Here is a 20,739-nt window from a genome sequence, read left to right as displayed (position 1 = left end):
TCGGGGCACAAATCCATAGTCTATAGGGGTGAAATGCGCAGGTGTGGGCAGGACGGTGAAGACTTACACTGCTGGATGTAAACAAACAGGGGAAGTGCAGCTGTCAAATGAAGCTAAATGTAAATCCATGCGGGGAGGGGGGAGTTGAGTTAAATATGGTCACCAGGGAGAGACTGCAATAATTTAGATCTAATGAATCTGCCTGGAGTTCAGCTTTAACCACTTGCTTACTGGGCACTTAAACCCCCCTCAGTCCCAGACCAATTTTCAGCTTTCAGCGCTGATGCACTTTGAATGACAATTGCGCGGGCATACAACACTGTACCCAAATGAAATTTCTATCATTTTTTTCCCACAAATAGAGCTTTCTTTTGGTGGTATTTAGTTACAGCTCGGAGTTTTATTTTTTGCTAAACAAACAAAAAAAGATGCAAAAAAATAAAAAAATTAAATCATGTTTTAATAGTTTGTTATAAAATTTTGCAAACGGGTCATTTTTCTCCTTCATTGAAGTGCGCTGATAAGGCGGCACTGATAGGCTGCATTGGTGGGCACTGATGGGCTGCATTGATGGGCACTGATAGGCTGCATTGGTGGGCACTGATAGGCTGCACTTGTGGGCACTGATAGGCATAGTTAAGGCGGCACTAATAGGCACAGATAAGGCGGCACCGATGGGCACAGATAAGGCGGCACTGATGGGCAAAGATGGGCACAGATAAGATGGCACGGATGGGTGGCACGGATAAGTGGCACGGATGGATGGCACGGATGGGCACTGATAGGTACCACAGATAGATGGGACTGATGGGCACTGATAGGTGGCACTGATAGGTGGCTCTGATAGGTGGCACTGCTGGGCACTGATGGGCGGCACTGCTGGGCACTGATGGGCGGCACTGCTGGGCACTGATGGGCGGCACTGGGGTGCAGCACCTTTGAGGCAGATTGGGTGGCACTGTGGGTGGCACTGTGGGGTGGCACTGTGGGGTGGCACTGTGGGGTGGCACTGTGGGCATTATGGGCACAGACGGGGGGCACTTACTTTTACTTTGTTATATTTCAGGATGGCACTGCAGGAGGCAGGTGGGCACTGGCAGGTGGCATGTGGTGCCTTTCTTTGCCTGCCGTGATCGGGACTGATGTCCCGATCACGGCCGCCGGTGATCGGCTTTTTTTTTTTCTCCTCGCGCTGTCAGCGCGAGGAGGAATAATAGCCGATTACCGGCTCCGTTCTATCACATGATCAGCTGTCATTGGCTGACAGCTAATCACGTGATAAGGGGTCGGGATCGACCCCTTACACGGATCGGTGATCAGGCGAGTCTCACGGACTCGCCGATCACAGAGCGCGCCGCGCGCGCCCCTCAGGGGGCGCGCAGGCCGCTCGTAACCAGGACGACGTCAATAGACGTAGTCCTGGAAATCTAGGTCCGCGCTAATGCCGTCATTCGGCAATAGCGCGGTACCCAAGTGGTTAAGGTAGTGCTGCAAATAATAATACTATGTTACTAATACTAATACTAATACAACATAATACTATGTTGTAATACTACTAAGAATACAAATAATATTAATTCTATTAATTAGAAAAATAAATAATAATAATAATAATATGGTTTAATGTTAATAGTAATAATAATACCAAAATTAAAAGTAGTAATATTATTATGTTATAATACTACTACTAATAATAATACTAGTACTACCAATGCTACTACTGAAAATAATAATAATAATAATAATAATATTACTACTACTAATAATAATACTACACTACTACTACTATTTTTTATTATTTCTATTATTATTATTTTTACCTTAATTTGGTCCCCAACTTCCCCTCTGAGAACAGGGCCAAGTATTCCCATTCCAGGAATTTCTGAAGGTTTTTGGTGAGTGAATTCAGAGTTGGTAAATTCTCTATAGAGCACTTTAGTAAAACGATTCCTGCATAACAAATACAAAAAAAAAAAAAATAGAAGATAACTGTAAGGAACAATTTGTACTAAATTAAATTGTATGTATAGCCAAAACTTTTTTTGCTGTCTGAATATCATTGAGGAAATTTCCTTCCACTTCCTATCTCAGGGAGTTGGAGAAAATCTCCCAGTCAGTGGAATTCCTTTCCTTTTTTCCGACGGAATTTGTCCAAAACTTGTGTTGCATACACACAGACGGACAAAGTTGTCGGAAAATCCGATCGTTCAGAACGTGGTGACGTTCGTTGCGTACAACGGGACTACATAGAGGCTAGTAGCCAATAGCTTTGGTCTCGCAATTTGATCTGAGCATGCGTGGCACTTTGTCTGATCGGAATGCAAACGATCTAAAAAAAGTCTGATCGGATTTATTTGTCTGAAAATTTTAGATCCTGCTCTCAAATTTTTTCCATCGGAATTTCCGATGGAAAAAGTCCCATAGAGCCTACACATGATCGGATTGTCTGACAATATAATCCGAACGGACCTTTTCCGTCGGAATTTCCAACCGTGTGTACAGGGCATTAGACAATTGTCCCTGGAACAGATGTCCCCATTGGAAGATTTCCCCTCATCTCTTGTTTTTGGAGTCAGTTTTATAATTTTGGATTTCCTCCAACTTTCTTTCTTGGAGACAATTGTCACGGAGGGACAAATCTCCCAGACACAGACAGCAATAAAAAAAAAAAACTTTTATGATCATAGGATTTATCAGAATATAACTTAGGAAATCACAATCATAAATATAAAGAGAAAGGTACAAAAATTTTTTTTTTTTTATTACTATAAAATATTCTTGCAGCCAGAGAAGACCCCCTTTTAGGTTTAAAACAGAGTCACACTTATCATGCAAATTAATAGTATTGTAATAGTATTGTGGTCTAAATTCAGAAATGTTTGCTGTAAAGATATAACAAGCATCTCTACACAATCAGGATAAAAATTGCAATATTTTCTCTAATATGTGGAATTTCTATATCTTTACCGCCACCTAGTGGCCATAGTGCATCTCCCCCCCCCCCCCCCCCAGAAATACTCATATGAGTAAGCGCTAGGTTTAGCGTGAAACGCGTCAACAATTTTGTTTTTGTTTTTCTCCTTTTGTTGCTGTTATTTGTGTGATGTTAGGTTATTTTAGTTTGAAGAAATAAAAGGCATTTTTTACTTTTCATCTGATCCGGAGTGCGGCTGTCCAGAGTTTGTTCATCCTTCATCTATTTGGTTTGTGCAATCAGCCTGCACCTGGGACCCTTACTTGCTTGGAGAGTGAGCAGTCTTTTGGTGAACTGACCTGGAGCGGTGGTCTTTTATTTTCCTTAGAGACCCCATAGTGTTATATCAAAATTATCTACATGGCATCTTCACAAATTATCCCGACAGTTGCCATACTTACACTGACAATCATGGATAAGTCCCTTGGGCTAGTGTGGTTTTTATTATTATCTATATTCTCTTATGTGGTGCACACAACCTCCATAGAGCCAGTTCCATCTGGATGAGAAAGACACTCAGACTAGTGTCTCATGATGTGCAGTGGGACCTGGACTGTATTTCATTGTAGAGTTGGGAGTACAGGAGCATTTGCCCCCCCCCCCCCCCCCCCCCCCTTGACCAGTGCAAATAATTTATGTTAGGCTGGTGGCCCTGAGTGGAGATATTTTACCATTCAGACGTCAATCACAGCAGGACCTACAGTCAGTGACCCACAGTGGCCATTATATATTTACCTGTTGCCCACCCAGACCCCCCCCCCCCCCCCCCCGATCACAGGGCCAAACAGAGGGAAGTCTTCCAGCCCCACTTCCTTTTTTTTTTTTTTTTTTTATTCGTTTTAAAAGAAAAAGTATAGAACATAGCCTCGGGGCATTCCCCGGCTCAAACAATACAACACAACAGGTAAGGCAGAACACCAAAAAAAAACTATCCGCCTAACCCAAAGAACATACGACAACCAAACCCCCTAGCTTGCTGCTAAAATTGACAGGAGCAATGTAAGTCTCAGTAATTAACATTAAGCGTAATGATGTACCATAGGCAGTCTACCAACAGAGATCTACAAGTGGGCGTCAATCGGATACTTAGGCATCCCAAACGCTACCCCAGAGAGAGCTTACCAGAGGAGTTGTCTACTGGATAGATTAGGTTGATAACCCAACAGGGCTGTCCCGTTCCCCAATCGTTGTCTCCGACTCCAACCAGATATTCCAAACCTTCTGAAACTTCTGAGGGCAACCCCGGATGGAATATGCTTCTTTGTACAGTGGTATTGCAAGGTTAACTAATGATTTCCATGCACTCAGGGTGAGGGTCGCTGTAGGGGCCCTCCACCGAAGCACAACAAGTTTCCTCGCATAGTAGAGTAGCAGCCCCAGCAATGTGCGGACTGCCCGCGAGGGAACCAAAGCATCCATCAACCCAAGCAGACATATCTTCACCGTCTGAGGTATAGGGATCGTTGTCAGCTCAGTAATAAAAGAGAGTATGCTTGACCAATAACGTTGAACCACGGGGCAAGCCCAAATCATATGAATTTACCCCGCCAAATCCGCTCCACAGCGCCAGCACTTTGACGAAGAGTCAGGGTAAATCCTATGAAGTCTACATGGGGTGTAATAAAATTTATGTAGTATTTTAAATTGAATTAGCCGATCTCTTGAGGAAATCAAATGTCTAAAGGGGGAGTCCCAAATGTCCTCCCAGTCCTCCCCATCCAATCCCGGCAGCTCCTCCACCCAGAATTCCCTAAGTTTTTCCAATCCACTATGAACCGAGGGCTGCAAAGCCTTGTATATCGTGGATAATGGTTTAAGCAGCGACTCCTGACGTAGAAGCGTCTCCATACTAGACTGGTATAAGGTCAGGGGCGAACCACCAAACTGAGTCCCAAACGCATGACGAAGCTGCAGGAATCGGAAGAAGTACACATTGGGCAAATTAAACCTAGATTTAAGCTGGTCAAATGTCAGCAATGCACCATTCTCACAAATGTGGTGTAGACACCGAACGCCCCTCGACGCCCACACAATCGGATCCGGAATAGAGTAGAATTCAGGTAGGGAGGGATTGAGCCACAATGGAGTATTAGGAGAGAGCACTCGGGGCCCAGTTAGCCGGTGGCCACACACCCCAGACCACGCCCTCAGCACCGTCCTCATCGAGATTGTGAGAGGATGCGGAGCACGGGGGCCCCTAAATAAAACGTTCCGCAGTGCTTCGAACGAGCCCACAATGGAGGCCTCCAAGGCAACAGCTGCGTTGGTGGCATCCGAGGTAAGCCAGCCATGGGCATGCGTGAGCATCGCTGCTATAAAGTAGAGAAAAAAATTAGGGCACGCCAGGCCCCCCTGCGTCCAAGGTCTCTGTAGTATGGACAAGCGGAATCGGGGAGGCGTGGCGCCCCACAAGAAACTGGAAATATGTGAGTCCAGTCGCCGAAAAAGAATTTTGGGTATCCACGTTGGAGAATGGCGCATTACATATAGGAGAGGGGGAAGCAATTTCATTTTAATTAAATTAATTCGACCTATTAACGTAAGGGGGAGGTTGGCCCACACTTTGAGCCTATTCTGTGTGGTTTGTAGGATGGGAAGAAGATTAAGTTTACAAAAATCCTGTACCCTGGGAGAAATTATGACACCAAGATACTTAATTTGTCCCGCCCACTGTAGCGGAAGGGAGGGGTCAGCCAGCCTCCCAGCCTCTGGGTCCACTGGCAGGATCTGGGACTTGTCCCAGTTAACCCTCAGGCCCGACACCTCCGCAAAGCGCGATAAAAGCTCCAACACCGCCCGGAGGGACGGGCCGGGATCCCGGAGGAAGAGAATAATATCATCTGCGTACAGTGCAATCTTTTCCTCCAAGGATCCCACCCGCACCCCCCGAATGTCGTCCGAGGATCGCAGCGCAACCGCTAAGGGCTCCACCATCAAGGAAAAAAGGGCCGGGGACAGAGGGCACCCCTGCCGGGTACCCCTCTCCACCGGAAACAGAGAGGACAGCACACCTCCCAGTTTGATTTGTGCATTTGGTTTCCGGTATAACATTCGAATCCACTTCCTATAGACGGGGCCAAAGCCATATAATCTGAGTACCTCCTCCATGTAGGCCCAGGACACTGAGTCAAATGCCTTTTCAAGGTCCAAGGCCACGAGAACCCTGGTGTCCTGGTCCGTAGAAGGGATTTGCAAATGAGTGAAAACTCTACGGATATTGATATCCGTTGACTTCCCTGGCATGAAACCGGTCTGGTCCATGTTCACTAAAAACGGGAGGATTCCCATCAGCCTGGTGGCTAACACTTTTGTCAGTATCTTCAAGTCATAATTGAGAAGGGATATAGGACGGTATGCCGAACAATAGGAGGCATGCTTCCCCGGCTTATGTACCAGAACTATGTGGGCATGTGTCATCGAGTCAGGTAGAGATCCGGTCTCCAAACAAAGGGCATACAATTTATGGAGCCGTGGGACTAAATCAGCCATGTACATTTTGTACCAGTCACCCGGAAGTCCATCAGGGCCCGGCGTCTTATTAGGAGGCAGGGAGCGGATTGCTGCCTCTATTTCAATGATGGAAATGTCTGCTTCCAGTAAGGCCACGTCTTCCCCCGTCAAACCCGTCAGTGAGATACCCTGAAAAAATGAGAGGTGCTCAGGGACAACTGCTCATACAATGAGGAAAAATACTTTTGAAATTCATTAAGGATGTCAGCTGGTTTAGAAGTCACACCCCCAGTCGCAGTATGTATCATGGGTACAACCGTTTGAAATTTGGGGTCAGCCACCAGACCGGCCAAAAGTCTCCCATTCTTGTCCCCAGATTCAAATATCCTGGCTCTAAGCGACCACTCCGAGGAGGTCGTCTTATCAGAAAGGTGTAGAGACAGCTCTCTCCGGGCCCGTGCCAGGGAGGAATACGCCCCAGGAGAAGGATCCGACGCAAACTCCCCCTCTGCCATACACACAGTGGACTCCAGATCTTTAGTCTCTGAGGCACAGTCCACCCTGGCAGCCTTTATGGCCGAGATGTAATCCCCTCGTATAGTTGCCTTGAAGGCATCCCAAGCGATCTGTGGGGTGGACACATTATCATTACAGTCCCAATATTGAGCAATCTTCCCTCGCATATTCTCCTCCACCCTCTCATCTCGCAGCCAGCGAGTCGCTAGTCTCCAGCCACCCCTGCCCTTCCCCCCCCCCAAGCTGCAGAATGACCTCCAGAGGGGAATGATCTGAGATTCCCGCCGGCAAGTATGCTGCGGAGGCTATATATGGAAGCATAGCCAGAGAGCAAAAGGCCAGGTCTATTCTGGAGCCCGAGCGGTGGACCGCAGACAGGTGGGAGAAGCGCTTATCCTGTGGATTCTTCCATCTCCAAACCTCCGTGAGCTGCAGGGCCGTAGCCCATTGCTCCAAATCCGGCTATTTAGGCCACGCACATTCCAGGACAACAATTTAAGCTCCATCCCGTACATACATATATAGATAATAGAGCAGTCCATCGGACGGAGGGGGGAGAGCAAATCGCCCTGTCCCCCCACCCTCCGACCCGCCACACCCACAGCAGCATGTGCCAACCAACACCCACACAGAGTAAATAGTGCGTGTACTCAAGTATAAAGATAGCATTAACACATGAAAATTTAGCAGAAAGCAAACAACCCCTGCCAACCCGCCAGAACCAATGAGGTAGGTCAGCTTCATCCCCGAACAAAAACTGGAACAGTCTGTTACCAAAAAACAATCGCTGGGCAAGTAGAACCAAAAAAGGTCAATGTCCTCCACTCCTAGGCGATGCGATGACAGTACTTGAGTTGGAGACAGACTCGAACAAAAGAAAAAGAGCACAAAAAAGAACAATCAAAAAAAACAAAAAAAGGAGAGGGAGAGGGGACAGCGTCCCCTAGTGTAACCGTCTTCCAAACGTTATAGCTCCGTTAATTGCAGGATGCAAAAAAAAAAAAAAAACATCAAAAAAACAAGACAGGAGCATAGGAGGTAGTACCGTAGAGGAGTAAGGCAATCATAGGACAGAAACATACATCAGCTCGGCATCCGGAACCATCGTAGACAAGGACGCCCTACCGCAGGGTAGAGAACCAGGAGTCCGCCTCCTCTGGGGAATCAAAGAACTTGGTAGCGCCCGCATGTACCACACGCAGCCGGCTCGGATATAGCATGCTGTAAGGAAGGCCCTTCTCCCTGAGGCGCCGACGGATGTCCTGGAAGGTTTTCCTCCTCTTCTGGAGATCCGCTGAGAAGTCGGGATACAGATGTATTTCGGCGTTTTCATACTTGAGGTTTGGATGTTTCCTGGCTTCACTTAGGATGCGGTCTCGATCCCGGTAGTTAAGGAACCGTACCAGGAACGGTCTAGGTGGAGCCCCAGGTGGGCGACGGCCAGTCGGCACTCTGTGTGCCCGTTCCACCACGTAGGTCGGCGAGACAGGAGCCAAGTCCAGGATGCCTTTAAAGAAGGCTTCAGCAAAGTCCGCAGGGCGATCTCCCTCGGAACCTTCTGGCAATCCAAGTACCCGCACATTGTTCCTCCTCAGTCGGTTCTCGGCATCGTCGGATTTAGCCACCAGCATTTTAACCGTGCCCTCCAGCGCCTCGATGCGACGGTCATGATTAGCGGTCAAGTCTTCTGCGACTGATATGCGTGACTCAGTTTCGGTGAGGCGGCCTCTAAACTTATCGAGGTCAGCCCGTATGCAGTTACATTCCTCTGCGAGTTTGTCAATACGGGTCAGTAGCGAGGATCTACTGTTTTCAATGGCAAGTAGGATCACCGCCGTGTCGCCAGAGGTTGGGACCTTCCGGGGCAGAAGGGCCCCCCTGCCCCGACTCCATGCTCAAATCAGCTATCAAACTATGAAGGCCGTCAGTCGAGGTGGTGGTAGGGCGCTCGGCTTGCGCCAACTGTTGCTTTTTGCTGGAATGCGGGGTAGAGGTTTTGTGCTTCGCCGGCATGGAGGAAGGAGAGATGGGCAATAAAGCAGTCGCTGACGCACCGGAGCGTAAGACCAAGTCTCTCCCAGGTGACGAAGTTCCAAATGGACAGAGGCAGTCGGATGATCAGATAAGCAGCAGAGCAGCAGCAGCACTTAGTAGCAGCAATCCCAGACCAGCAGTCGCAGCAGTAGGATGGGAGAGAAAGGGCCGAAGGGAGCAGGGGAGGCCGGTTTACACTAAGTGCCAGCTGAGTCCAAACAGTAGCAGCAGCAGGGCTGGACACATAGAAGAGGTGAGGGCAGGTAAAGAGTCCCCCAGGCCTGAGGCACATCAACTGGACTCTGCTTCTGCCTCAACAGCCCTGGCCAGGTCAGCATGCAATGGGTAGGCAGGCAAGGATGGGCCCGGACCCCCAGGCGAGGAGCGGCGCGGCCGCGACGATCCTCCGCGGCCAGCCGCCGTAGGAAAGACCGGGGATTCACAGGCCTCACTAGGCCGCACTAGGCCGGAGCGGTCCGCGGCCTCCCCTCTCGCCCCCAAAGCCCAGAAACACCACCGGAGCACTCAGGGGGGAAAGCCCAACAGAGGTGGATGGTGGATGGGGATCCCCTACCTCCCGTTGCGGCCTATTTTGTCCCGATTTTCGGGCCTCCGGAGCGGCAAGATGGCGGTCGCGAGCCTCCCGGCGGCGATCGTCCCACAGCGGACAGGAGGGGTGAGCAGGAGAGATACCGGCACCGATCGCCTCAGGGCACCCCAGGGATCAGGCCACGGTAGATGTTATGCTCCTATTTGATCTGGCTGGGAAGGATGGTGATGGATTCTGTCAGGATGCCCGGAGCTCTCACAGAAAACGTCAGCCGCCGCTCACATCCGGTTACGCCCCTAGCCCCACTTCCTTTGAGGCTCTGAAATGTCATGTGACCCAGTTCCGAGAGTCGCAGAGGCAGCTGATGCAAAAAGTTGTGTCTCAATAAACATGTCCTTTAAAAACATCCACCTTTCACCATGGCCATCATTCACTGTGGCACCATGGCACATTTAGTTTAACCCCCCCAAGAATTCTGCCCCTACCATGAAAGGGCCAGTTGGTTGTGTTTGCCCCCTTCTCTAGGGGAGGTATTAGGCCCTTGTCCCTGATCCCTGATGTCCTATATCTGCCCCCATCTGAGGGTTATTTCATATTTGTTTTTACCTTTTGTCATTTCTTGTTGGTTGATAGTCCCAGTCCACCTCTATTGCTGCAATGTAGTGTTCCCATGTCACAGGATTGCGTTTACTATGGGATCGCGGGTCGACGTGTCCAGGATAGTCCGCCATATCCAACACTGTAGAATCATAATAGTCATCATCCTCTTCATAGTCATTATCATCAGGTACGTGTGATCTGGTTTCTGGTTCCCTTAAACATTCTTCTACCCTGACCAAGGATGTCATCCTGCCTATGGACAATTATCGATAAAGTTTATAACAATACACAATGCAATAAAGGATATCATTTTATATATCATGTACTTTTTAAACTAACCATAGGGATACCCTGCCTGACAGAGAGCTGCCTGTAAGAACTGAACAACAAGTATGAAATCTCGGGTGAAGTTGTTCCCGCATAGCAAAGGAGTGGATCTATTTATCTAGCAATTAGCTGCTGGTGGAGGTAATATCCCGCCAAGAGGCTTAAAGGGGTCACCTATCTATCTATCTATCTATCTATCAATGCGCTGTTGGTGGAGATAATGTCCTGCTGAGAGGCTTAAAGGGGCCATCTATCTATCTATGAGCTGTTGGTGGAGGTAATATCTCTCCGATAGGCTTAAAGGTGCCATCTATCTATCTATCTAGCAATGAGCTGCTGGTAGAGGTAATATCCCACCAAGAGGATTAAAGGGACCGCCTATCTAGCTATCCCTCTCTCTGAGAAGTTGTTCTCTCTCTGCTCATTGTTTCCAGCATCTCCCAAATAATTTCTATATTATTATCTATATTATCTATCAATGAGCTGCTGGTAGAAGTGACATCCTACCAAGAGGCTTAAAGGGGCCACCTGTGTGTCTATCTATCTATCCAGCAATGAGCTGCTGGCGGAGGTAATAACCCGCCAAGAGGCTTAAAGGGGCCATCTATCTATCTATCTATCTATCTATCTATCTATCTATCTATCTATCTATCTATCTATCTATCTATCTATCAATGAGCTGCTAGTGGAGGTAATATCCCACCGAGAGGATTAAAGGGGTCACCTATCTATCTATCCCTCCCTCTGTTCATTGTTTCCAGCATCTCCCAAAAAGATTCTATATTATTATCTATATTATCTATCAATGACCTGCTAGTAGAAGTGACATCCTACTGAGATGCTTAAAGGGGCCACCTGTGTGTCTACCTATCTATCTATCTAGCAATGAGCTGCTGGCTGAGGTAATATCCCGCCAAGAGGATTAAAGGGGCCACTTATCTATCTATCTAGCAATGAGATATTGGTGGAGGCAATGTCCTGCCGGGAGGCTTAAAGGGGCCATCTATCTATCTATCTATCTATCTATCTATCTATCTATCTATCTATCTATCTATCTATCTATCTATCAGTGAGCTGCTGGTGGAGGTAATATCCCACCGAGAGGATTAAAGGGGTCACCTATCTATCCCTCTCTGAGAAGTTGTTCTCTCTCTGCTCATTGTTTCCAGCATCTCCCCAAAAATGTCTATATTATTATCTACATTATCTATCTATGAGCTGCTGGTAGAAGTGACATCCTACCGAGAGGCTTAAAGGGGCCACCTGTGTGTCTATCTATCTATCTATCTATCTATCTATCTATCTATCTATCTATCTAAATACATAATATTTACCTTCTGGGTGTGTCCTGGTTTGACAGGAAAGTTTGTATACTTCTTTCTCTCCTGGGTTCACCACCGCTGTAAAAAAGCTGAACGCTGTCACAGGAAGTATGGGTACCCGGTGCTCTCCTATGACAAAGCTATGCCCTTCCAGAGAAAAACGGTGAACTTCAACGTGTGTCCCAAATCCAATGACGTGAAAATAAGATGGCTTCTTCACACACATGGTTTGCTCTAGGGCATAGAAATCACAATATTAGTAAATTAAAGTCAACATAAAGTACAGTATGTGTTAGTCTCTTATAACCCCCTGTGCAGCAGCACTCAGACTGGGAGAGAAAGAAGCAGGGCTGGAAGTGCTCCATAGACGTGCTCAGACAGAACATGCTGACAGGAGGAGAGAGCAGAGAGATACCTCATAAGTCTGTTTCTGCCCTTTCCCTGTCCAGTCACAGGCTGCAGGCAGGGAGATGACCTCATACGACTGTTTCTGCTCTTTCCCTGTTCAATCACAGGTCATAGGCAGGGAAATGACCTCATAAGTCTGTTTCTGCTCTTTCTCTGGCCAATCACATGCGGTCAGTGGGGAGGTGACCTCATAAGTCTGTTTCTGCTCTTGCCCTGGCCAATCACAGGCTGTCAGTGGGTGGATGGCCTCATAAGTCTGTTTCTGCTCTTTCTCTGGCCAATCACAGGCTGTCAGTGGGGAGATGACCTCATAAGTCTGTTTCTGCTCTTTCCCTGGCCAATCACAGGCTGTCAGTGGGTAGATGGCCTCATAAGTCTGTTTCTGCTCTTTCCCTGGCCAATCACAGGCTGTCAATGGGGAGATGACCTCATAAGTCTGTTTCTGCTCTTTCCCTGGCCAATCACAGGCTGTCAGTGGGGAGATGACCTCATAAGTCTGTTTCTGCTCTTTCCCTGGCCAATCACAGGCTGTAGGCAGAGAGATGATTTCATAAGTCTGTTCCTGCTCTTTCCCTGGCCAATCACTGGCTGTCAGTGGGGAGATTACCTCATAAGTCAACCAGTCAGGAGATGACTTGGCTGTGTTGCAGCAAGTCAGGTCTCTAGAATAGTTGTGCTAAATTGACAGAGATGTATTTTGTCTGTGCATTTAGCTGCTACCTGGGGTTCAGATTTAAGGAGACACATATATATATATATATATATATATTGTGGCAGCACGCAGGTAAAATCACCTGGTTGTATCCAGGATGGGAAATATGTGTGTCCTAGATTCAGGCTTTATGCAGACTTTTACAATTAGAGGGGAAGAGTTAATGAGCCCAGCTGTAGTAAGTGGGCTCATTAAGGCCTCTACAAAAAACCCCAGCATGCATAGGAAGATGCTCTATCCTGGAACCAGTTTTGTGTGTATAGACTGGGGAGTCTGAGATCTGTTCTGTGCGGTGAGTTAACGCCTGTGTGGCAAACCCCTACAATAGAGACAGGGACTGGGGCAGCACAAGGCTGCACCCAGTTGTTAGACAGGGAGTCTACGTGTGTAGTTAGAGGTCAAGCTGACCAGGATTTATTTTCTTGTTTTATTTTGTTTGGCTGTTATATGTATCACTGCATGTAGCGTAAATAAACCGGATCTTTTGTTTTTTTGAACCTACACCGCTGTCTGCTGTGCCTGACTTTGTGTTGTGAACCCATCCAGGGGGTCACAACACCCGCTACCGAGCAAACCCCTCACAGTTGGTGGAGAATTTTGGCAGTTTTTTTTTGTTAAGGCCAGCATGGAGGAGATACTGAGACAGCTGGCTCTAGCAAATGCAAACCAGCAGCAAACAAATGCAGGTTTACAAAAGAGCCTTGCAGCTCAACAACAGAGCCTTGCAGCCCAGCAGCAGACAAATGCAACTTTGCAGCAGAGTTTGGAAGCTCAGCAACAAGCCCAGCAGCAGGCAAATGCAAATCAGCAGCAGACAAATGCAACTTTGCAGCAGAGTTTGGAAGCTCAGCAACAAGCCCAGCAGCAGACAAATGCAACTTTGCAGCAGAGTTTGGAAGCTCAGCAACAAGCCCAGCAGCGATCTGAAGCCCGCTTCATAGACCTGTTGCAGAAGCAAGAGCAGAATTTTCAACAGCAAATAGAGACATTTATACAGCAACGTCCGCAGACCTATGAAGCAGGTGGGTACAATAATACCGCATCCTTTGGTGTGAGCCGTTTACTGACAAAAATGACTGGAGAGGATGATCCGGAGGTGTTTTTGACCACATTTGAAAGGACTGCTGAAAGGGAAAAGTGGCCTAAGGAGCAATGGGCTGGACTGGTGGCCCCTCTGTTAACTGGGGAATCGCAGAAAGCTTATTATGACCTAGAGCCTGACCAAGCAAAAGACTATGTGGTGCTAAAAGCAGAAATATTGGCACGGCTGGGTGTCACCCTGGCAGTCCGGGCTCAGCGTGTGCATAACTGGACTTTTCAGGTTGGAAAACCTCCCAGGTCTCAAATGTATGATCTCATTCACCTGAGCAGGAAGTGGCTGCAGCCAGAGATTTTGACCGCACCAAACGTTGTGGAATGTGTGGTTATGGATCGTTTCCTGAGAGCTCTTCCTACTGCCATCCAAAAATGGGTAAGCCATGGAGACCCAGAAAATGCAGATAAACTTGTGGATCTGGTTGAGAGGTACTTGGCTACAGAGAACTTGACCACCTCTTCCAGGGACTCACGGACTTTCCCCCCTAAGACCAGATCATCCCCAGTGGCGGGTAAGATGACTCCAAGGGGTGAGGGTGGAGAGAGTGAGAGGGTGGGAGTTCTACCTAAGGTCTGGCGGGAGCAGCCCAGGAAGCCCTTGCTGCAAGAGGCAGCGAAAAAGATTATTTGCTACCGCTGCCGGCAAGAGGGACATATTGCAGCCAATTGCCCAGTTGTGGATGAGCCTATGCAATGTGACTTTATAAGGGAGAGACGTCAGTCGCTGTTTGCGACAGTTACATGCACTGCCATTCGGGGACCTGAGAAACATTTATGTAAAATGTGTATTAATGGTAGACATGTTGATGTGTTGCTAGATTCAGGTAGCCTGGTAACATTGATAAAAGCTGAATTAGTTACTACAGAGGTCTCTGGGAAGAACAGGGTGGCTGTTATTTGTGTGCATGGGGACACCCGAGAGTATCCTGTAACTTCAGTGTTTTTTGAGACCCCCAAAGGTAACCTCTCTCATCAGGTGGGGTTAGTGTCTCACTTACCACATGATGCTATTGTGGGAAGGGATTTTCCAAAATTCTGGGAACTCTGGGATTGTCCTGAGGCCCCCATTGGTGCCCCTATAAACCAGGAAGATGACCAGAATTCCTCTGGGAGTGGTGAGGACTCTCCTGAATTTCCCTTGTCGGTATTGGCGGGGGAAACTCGAGAAACTGGGGAGGAGCCAACAGCCTCAGATGAAAACATGCCGTCTGTGGAGTTTTCGGATCTTGAGGTTCACAGGGAAAATTTTGCCACAGAACAGTTAAAAGACCCCACCCTAATAAAGGCACGGGAAAATGTGGTGAAAATAGATGGAGAGTTAGTGAACCCAGATAAGACTTGCCCTTATCCTTACTTCACTATGGAAAGGGACCTGCTATATCGAGTGTCTCAAAGGGCAGAAGAAACCATTGAGCAACTTGTAGTGCCCAAACCTTACAGGAAGTTGGTGTTAGAATTGGCTCATGGACACATTCTGGGAGGTCATCTGGGGACAGAGAAAACCAGAGAGAGGGTATTGCAGAGATTCTATTGGCCTGGGGTCATGAAGGAAATAGAAAAGTATTGTTCCTCCTGCCCTGTGTGTCAGAAGTCGGCACCTATGCCACATTTCCGTAACCCACTGGTACCTCTTCCTAATATTGAGGTCCCCTTTGAGAGGATCGCAATGGATTTGGTAGATCCGATAATGAGGTCTGCTAGGGGGCATCAGTACATTTTGGTTATATTGGACTATGCCACCCGTTATCCGGAAGCAATTCCTCTCCGAAATACCTCGGCCAAAACCATAGCCAAAGAGCTATCCCTTGTTTTTAGCCGCATGGGTATTTGTAAGGAACTGCTTTCGGACCAAGGTACACCCTTTATGTCCCGGGTTATGAAAGAATTATGCAAGTTGTACAAAGTGAAGCAATTGCGTACATCTGTGTATCACCCCCAAACAGATGGGTTGGTTGAAAGATTCAACAAAACCCTAAAACAAATGTTAAAGAAGGTGGTGGATAGAGATGGAAAGAATTGGGATTGTCTAATACCCTATCTGATGTTTGCCATTAGGGAGGTACCCCAATCCTCTACGGGTTTCTCACCCTTCGAGTTGCTCTATGGGAGACACCCAAGAGGGCTGCTGGATATCGCCAAGGAAACTTGGGAAAATGAGAGTTCTCCTCACAGGAGTGTGATTGAGCATGTCGCCCTGATGCAAGATAGAATTGCACAGGTAATGCCAATTGTAAAGGAACATTTAACCCAAGCGCAGTTAGCACAGCAGAGAGTGTACAACCGTGGGGCCAAGACCCGTACTTTTTCCCCGGGGGATAGGGTCTTGGTGCTAGTCCCTACGGTTGAAAGCAAATTTTTGGCCAAATGGCAAGGTCCATATGAAGTAATTGAAAAAATTAGTGAGGTGAACTACAGGGTTAGACAGCCAGGAAGGCGAAAGCCGGAGCAGATCTATCACGTCAATCTGCTGAAAGCCTGGAGGGATAGGGAATCCCTAGTCGCGGAGACTTTGTCACAAGCACAGCCTGTTTGCTTAGTTCCTGAGGTTGGAATAGCAGACACCTTATCGAAACCCCAACAACAGGAGGTTAAAGAGTTTGTACTTCGTAACAAAGAGATTTTCTCTGAGCTTCCGGGACAAACATCTGGCGTAGAGCATGACATTATCACCCAGCCAGGAGAAAGGGTAAAACTAAAACCTTATAGAATACCAGAGGCCCGACGGGAGGCAATACGTGGGGAGGTTCAAAGGATGCTGGAATTGGGTGTGATAGAGGAGTCCCAGAGTGACTGGTCCAGTCCTATCGTACTAGTGCCCAAACCTGATGGGAGCTGGCGGTTTTGTAACGATTTTCGACAATTAAATAAAGTTACAAAATTTGACACCTACCCCATGCCGCGTATAGATGAGTTGATTGACCGGCTGGGAACAGCCCGATATATGACAACTCTTGATCTCACCAAAGGGTATTGGCAAATTCCCCTGGCCGAGTCGGCCAAGGAGAAAACTGCGTTTGTAACCCCAGATGGGGCATTCCAATATAAGCGAATGCCGTTTGGGTTACAGAATGCACCGGCAACATTCCAGCGGAAAATGGATAAGATTCTGAGGCCCCATCAGAAATATGCTGCAGCTTACCTGGATGATGTGATTATCCATAGCACAGACTGGGTCTCACATTTGCCAAAAGTACAAGCAGTCCTAGACTCTATCCGGGAAGCTGGGTTTACGGCCAATCCAAAGAAGTGTACCATTGGACAGGAGGAGGCCAAATATCTTGGGTACACTATTGGGAGGGGGGTGATAAAACCCCAAGTCAATAAAGTCGAGGCCATACAGAGTTGGCCACGTCCCAACAGCAAGAAACAGGTACGAGCCTTTCTGGGAATCGCTGGCTATTATCGACGATTCATTCCCCATTTTGCTTCTCAGGCTGTGCCCCTCACCAACCTGACAAAAGGGAAAGAATCTGTCATGGTTAAATGGTCCCCAGAGGCTGAAGAAGCATTTCAGTCCTTAAAAACAGCCTTATGTAGCCAGCCAGTGTTGTACTCACCAGACTTCTCTAAGGACTTCGTGGTACAAACTGATGCATCAGACGTTGGGTTAGGAGCAGTGTTATCCCAGGTCTGGAACGGGGAAGAGCACCCAGTCATTTACCTCAGCAGGAAGTTGAAGTCCCATGAGGTAAATTACTCCACGATTGAGAAGGAATGTTTAGCAGTGAAGTGGGCTCTAGATTCCCTTCGGTACTATCTGCTAGGTAGGCACTTTGACCTGGTGACTGATCACGCTCCTTTAAAGTGGATGGCTCAGAACAAGGAGACCAATAGAAGGGTAAATAGGTGGTTCCTGGCCCTACAGGAATTTAACTTTACAGTTAAGCATCGCCCTGGTGTTAAAATGGGGAATGTGGATGCTTTGTCTCAGATACATGCGTGTCTGGCTGCTTGTGTTACAACCCCAAGGTTGAAACAAGAGGGGGGGGGTATGTGGCAGCACGCAGGTAAAATCACCTGGTTGTATCCAGGATGGGAAATATGTGTGTCCTAGATTCAGGCTTTATGCAGACTTTTACAATTAGAGGGGAAGAGTTAATGAGCCCAGCTGTAGTAAGTGGGCTCATTAAGGCCTCTACAAAAAACCCCAGCATGCATAGGGAGATGCTCTATCCTGGAACCAGTTTTGTGTGTATAGACTGGGGAGTCTGAGATCTGTTCTGTGCGGTGAGTTAACGCCTGTGTGGCAAACCCCTACAATAGAGACAGGGACTGGGGCAGCACAAGGCTGCACCCAGTTGTTAGACAGGGAGTCTACGTGTGTAGTTAGAGGTCAAGCTGACCAGGATTTATTTTCTTGTTTTATTTTGTTTGGCTGTTATATGTATCACTGCATGTAGCGTAAATAAACCGGATCTTTTGTTTTTTTGAACCTACACCGCTGTCTGCTGTGCCTGACTTTGTGTTGTGAACCCATCCAGGGGGTCACAACACCCGCTACCGAGCAAACCCCTCACAATATATATATATACTATAATTGTGTGATAAATGTATTCCTATTATTCAAGGTGTATTTATTTTACCTGGAATCGAACCATTAATAAATCCATTGATTGTATGCAGAGGTGTATCTTCAAATCCATTGTTATAGTGGCTTAAACCTGTATGTGAAGAAGATACATTGAATGTCACCCTAGTACTGGACTACAGGAACACGACAACCTCTCCTCCTCTTCATAACATGGGATGTGGGGTCTGTAGTACTCAAAGAGAGCCAAAATCATTGTAATTGATAAGAGCATCACAGAAGCAAAGAGCAATGCAAAATTTTTACCTGACACTATTTCTGGCAGGATCAACAGGTATTTTATGCATTTGTCAAATAAATATCACAAAACACTTTTGATGGTGTATATAACAGACCAAAATGGAGCAAATAGGTGAAATTCCTTGTTAGGGCTCATGCACGTGGCTGTATGGGTTTATATACACTTGAACATAACTTACGTTCATCAAATACTGCCAGGACAATTATTTTTTCCTGGATTCCATACTGAGACCCGTCTTCTGAAAGAGATCCTGCAAATGTGGAAATAAACATATTAACACGCTGAATTGTTTTCATCCATATGCAGGGCTGACCTTTGCAACAAGGCATCACCCCTGCTCCATGCTAGCAGCCCCTGGTTCTCTAGCAAGTCCAACTTTTTTCATTTTACAGACATAACAGCATGGTGGCACTGAACGCCCATGGCAGAGGCAACCACATTGGGATTGTAAATGGCAACGGTTTTAAGGAGTGAAAGATGTCAGGTAGCAGGGGCGGACTGACCATTCAGGCACTGCCCGAGGTCCCCATGCCACTCAGGGGCCCCATCAGTAAAAATCTGTGTTTTTTTTTAAATCCCAAGATTATAGCTGCTCCTCCTCTCCAGTACCTTTTCAGTGTGTGTATGTGTATTCTGTGTTTGTATACTGTGTGTGTATATTGTGTGTCTGTGTGTGTATACTATATGTGTATGTATACTGTGTGGCTCCTTAATCTATTGCCTTGGGTCCCCATAATCTCTTATTGCCCGGGGGCCCCATAATCTTCTCCTATTGCCCGGGGGACCCATGAGTTGTCAGTCCGCCCCTGTCAGGTAGATATCATCAGACAACCATTTTTTGCTGATAAAACATGTAAAATGTCCCAACATGCAGGTAAACTCGAATATACCATTTACAGACACAAAAATAGGGGGAACTTATTCAAACAAGGTGCATTACGATTCTGGCATCAGCTATGCTGACTATAAGTATGCCAATCAAGAAGTGTCCAAAGGTTTGCGTGAAGACAGAAATATTTTCTACAAGCTTTGCTCCAGGTTGCAAAAAACCCAAAAGAGTTCTAATAACCTCATCAGATCTCAGTCCAAGTTTCGAAAATCCAACAGGGTTCTAGCAAGCTCTGTAGATGTCATTCCAAGTTGCAAAGATCCAACAGGACTGTAGCAATCTCTATAGATGTCAGATCTGGTTGCCAAATTCCGACAGGACTTTAGCAACCTTTATAGAAGTCAGTCCAGGTTGCAAAAAAACAAACAGGTTCTAGAAACTTCTACACATGTCATTCCAAGTTGCAAAAGCCTAACAGGACTCTAGTAACCTCTGTGGATGCCAGTCCAGGTTGCAAAAACACAACAGGGTTCTAGCAACCACCATAGATCTCAGTCCAGATTGCAAAAACCCAACCCAAACCCTAGCAAGCTCTATAGATGTTAATCCAGATTTGAAAAATCCAACAGGGTTATGGAAACCTCTTAGATGTCAGCCCAGGTTGTAAAAACCCAGAAGGCTTCTAGTAGCCTGTATAGATGTCAGCCCAGGTCGCAAAAATCCAACAGGGTCTTATCAACCTCTATTGATGGCATGTCAGGTTGCCAAAACCCCACAGGCTCGATCAACCCCTATAGATGTTGTGACGGATCTTGGATACTCCTGCTGAGCATCTCGGCCAGACCTGTGTCTTCTGTCCTCTAAACGCACCCGAAGCCTGCAGATTCGCCATAACCAGCCCTTAACCCCTCAATCACGAGACAAACCACACAGGTGTTGAGGGTTAAAAATGCAGAGCACAAAAACTCTTTATTAAGTTTCAAACATACACTTTAAATGCAGTTAGGGGCACTCCCCTTAGCCTTGTCATAGAGGGGGTAGGGGAGAAGGAAGAACCAATGGAAACTCAACACTTGTATATTCAAACAACTAC

The 20,739-nt window shown here is 47.1% G+C and overlaps 1 protein-coding gene across 1 annotated transcript in view; it reads right to left on the bottom strand.

Annotated features, from left to right (window-relative positions):
- Window positions 1-20,739, bottom strand: part of F8 (coagulation factor VIII) — a 278,437-nt gene that overhangs the window by 198,101 nt on the left and 59,597 nt on the right. The window contains exons 5-9 of the mRNA XM_077465186.1: window positions 18,996-19,067; window positions 18,572-18,649; window positions 11,786-12,007; window positions 10,131-10,377; window positions 1,821-1,950 (exon numbers count right to left, since the gene is read on the bottom strand). Coding sequence (XP_077321312.1) covers window positions 1,821-1,950; window positions 10,131-10,377; window positions 11,786-12,007; window positions 18,572-18,649; window positions 18,996-19,067 — 749 coding nt within the window. The remainder of the gene's footprint in view (window positions 1-1,820; window positions 1,951-10,130; window positions 10,378-11,785; window positions 12,008-18,571; window positions 18,650-18,995; window positions 19,068-20,739) is intronic.

Source organism: Lithobates pipiens, unplaced genomic scaffold (assembly GCF_037356315.1).
Source record: "Lithobates pipiens isolate NorthernLeopardFrog02 unplaced genomic scaffold, aLitPip1_a1.2 Scaffold_1, whole genome shotgun sequence".
Taxonomy (NCBI): Eukaryota; Metazoa; Chordata; class Amphibia; order Anura; family Ranidae; genus Lithobates; species Lithobates pipiens.
Note: the sequence above shows the minus strand (reverse complement) of the source record. Positions and strands in the feature narration are given on the sequence as shown.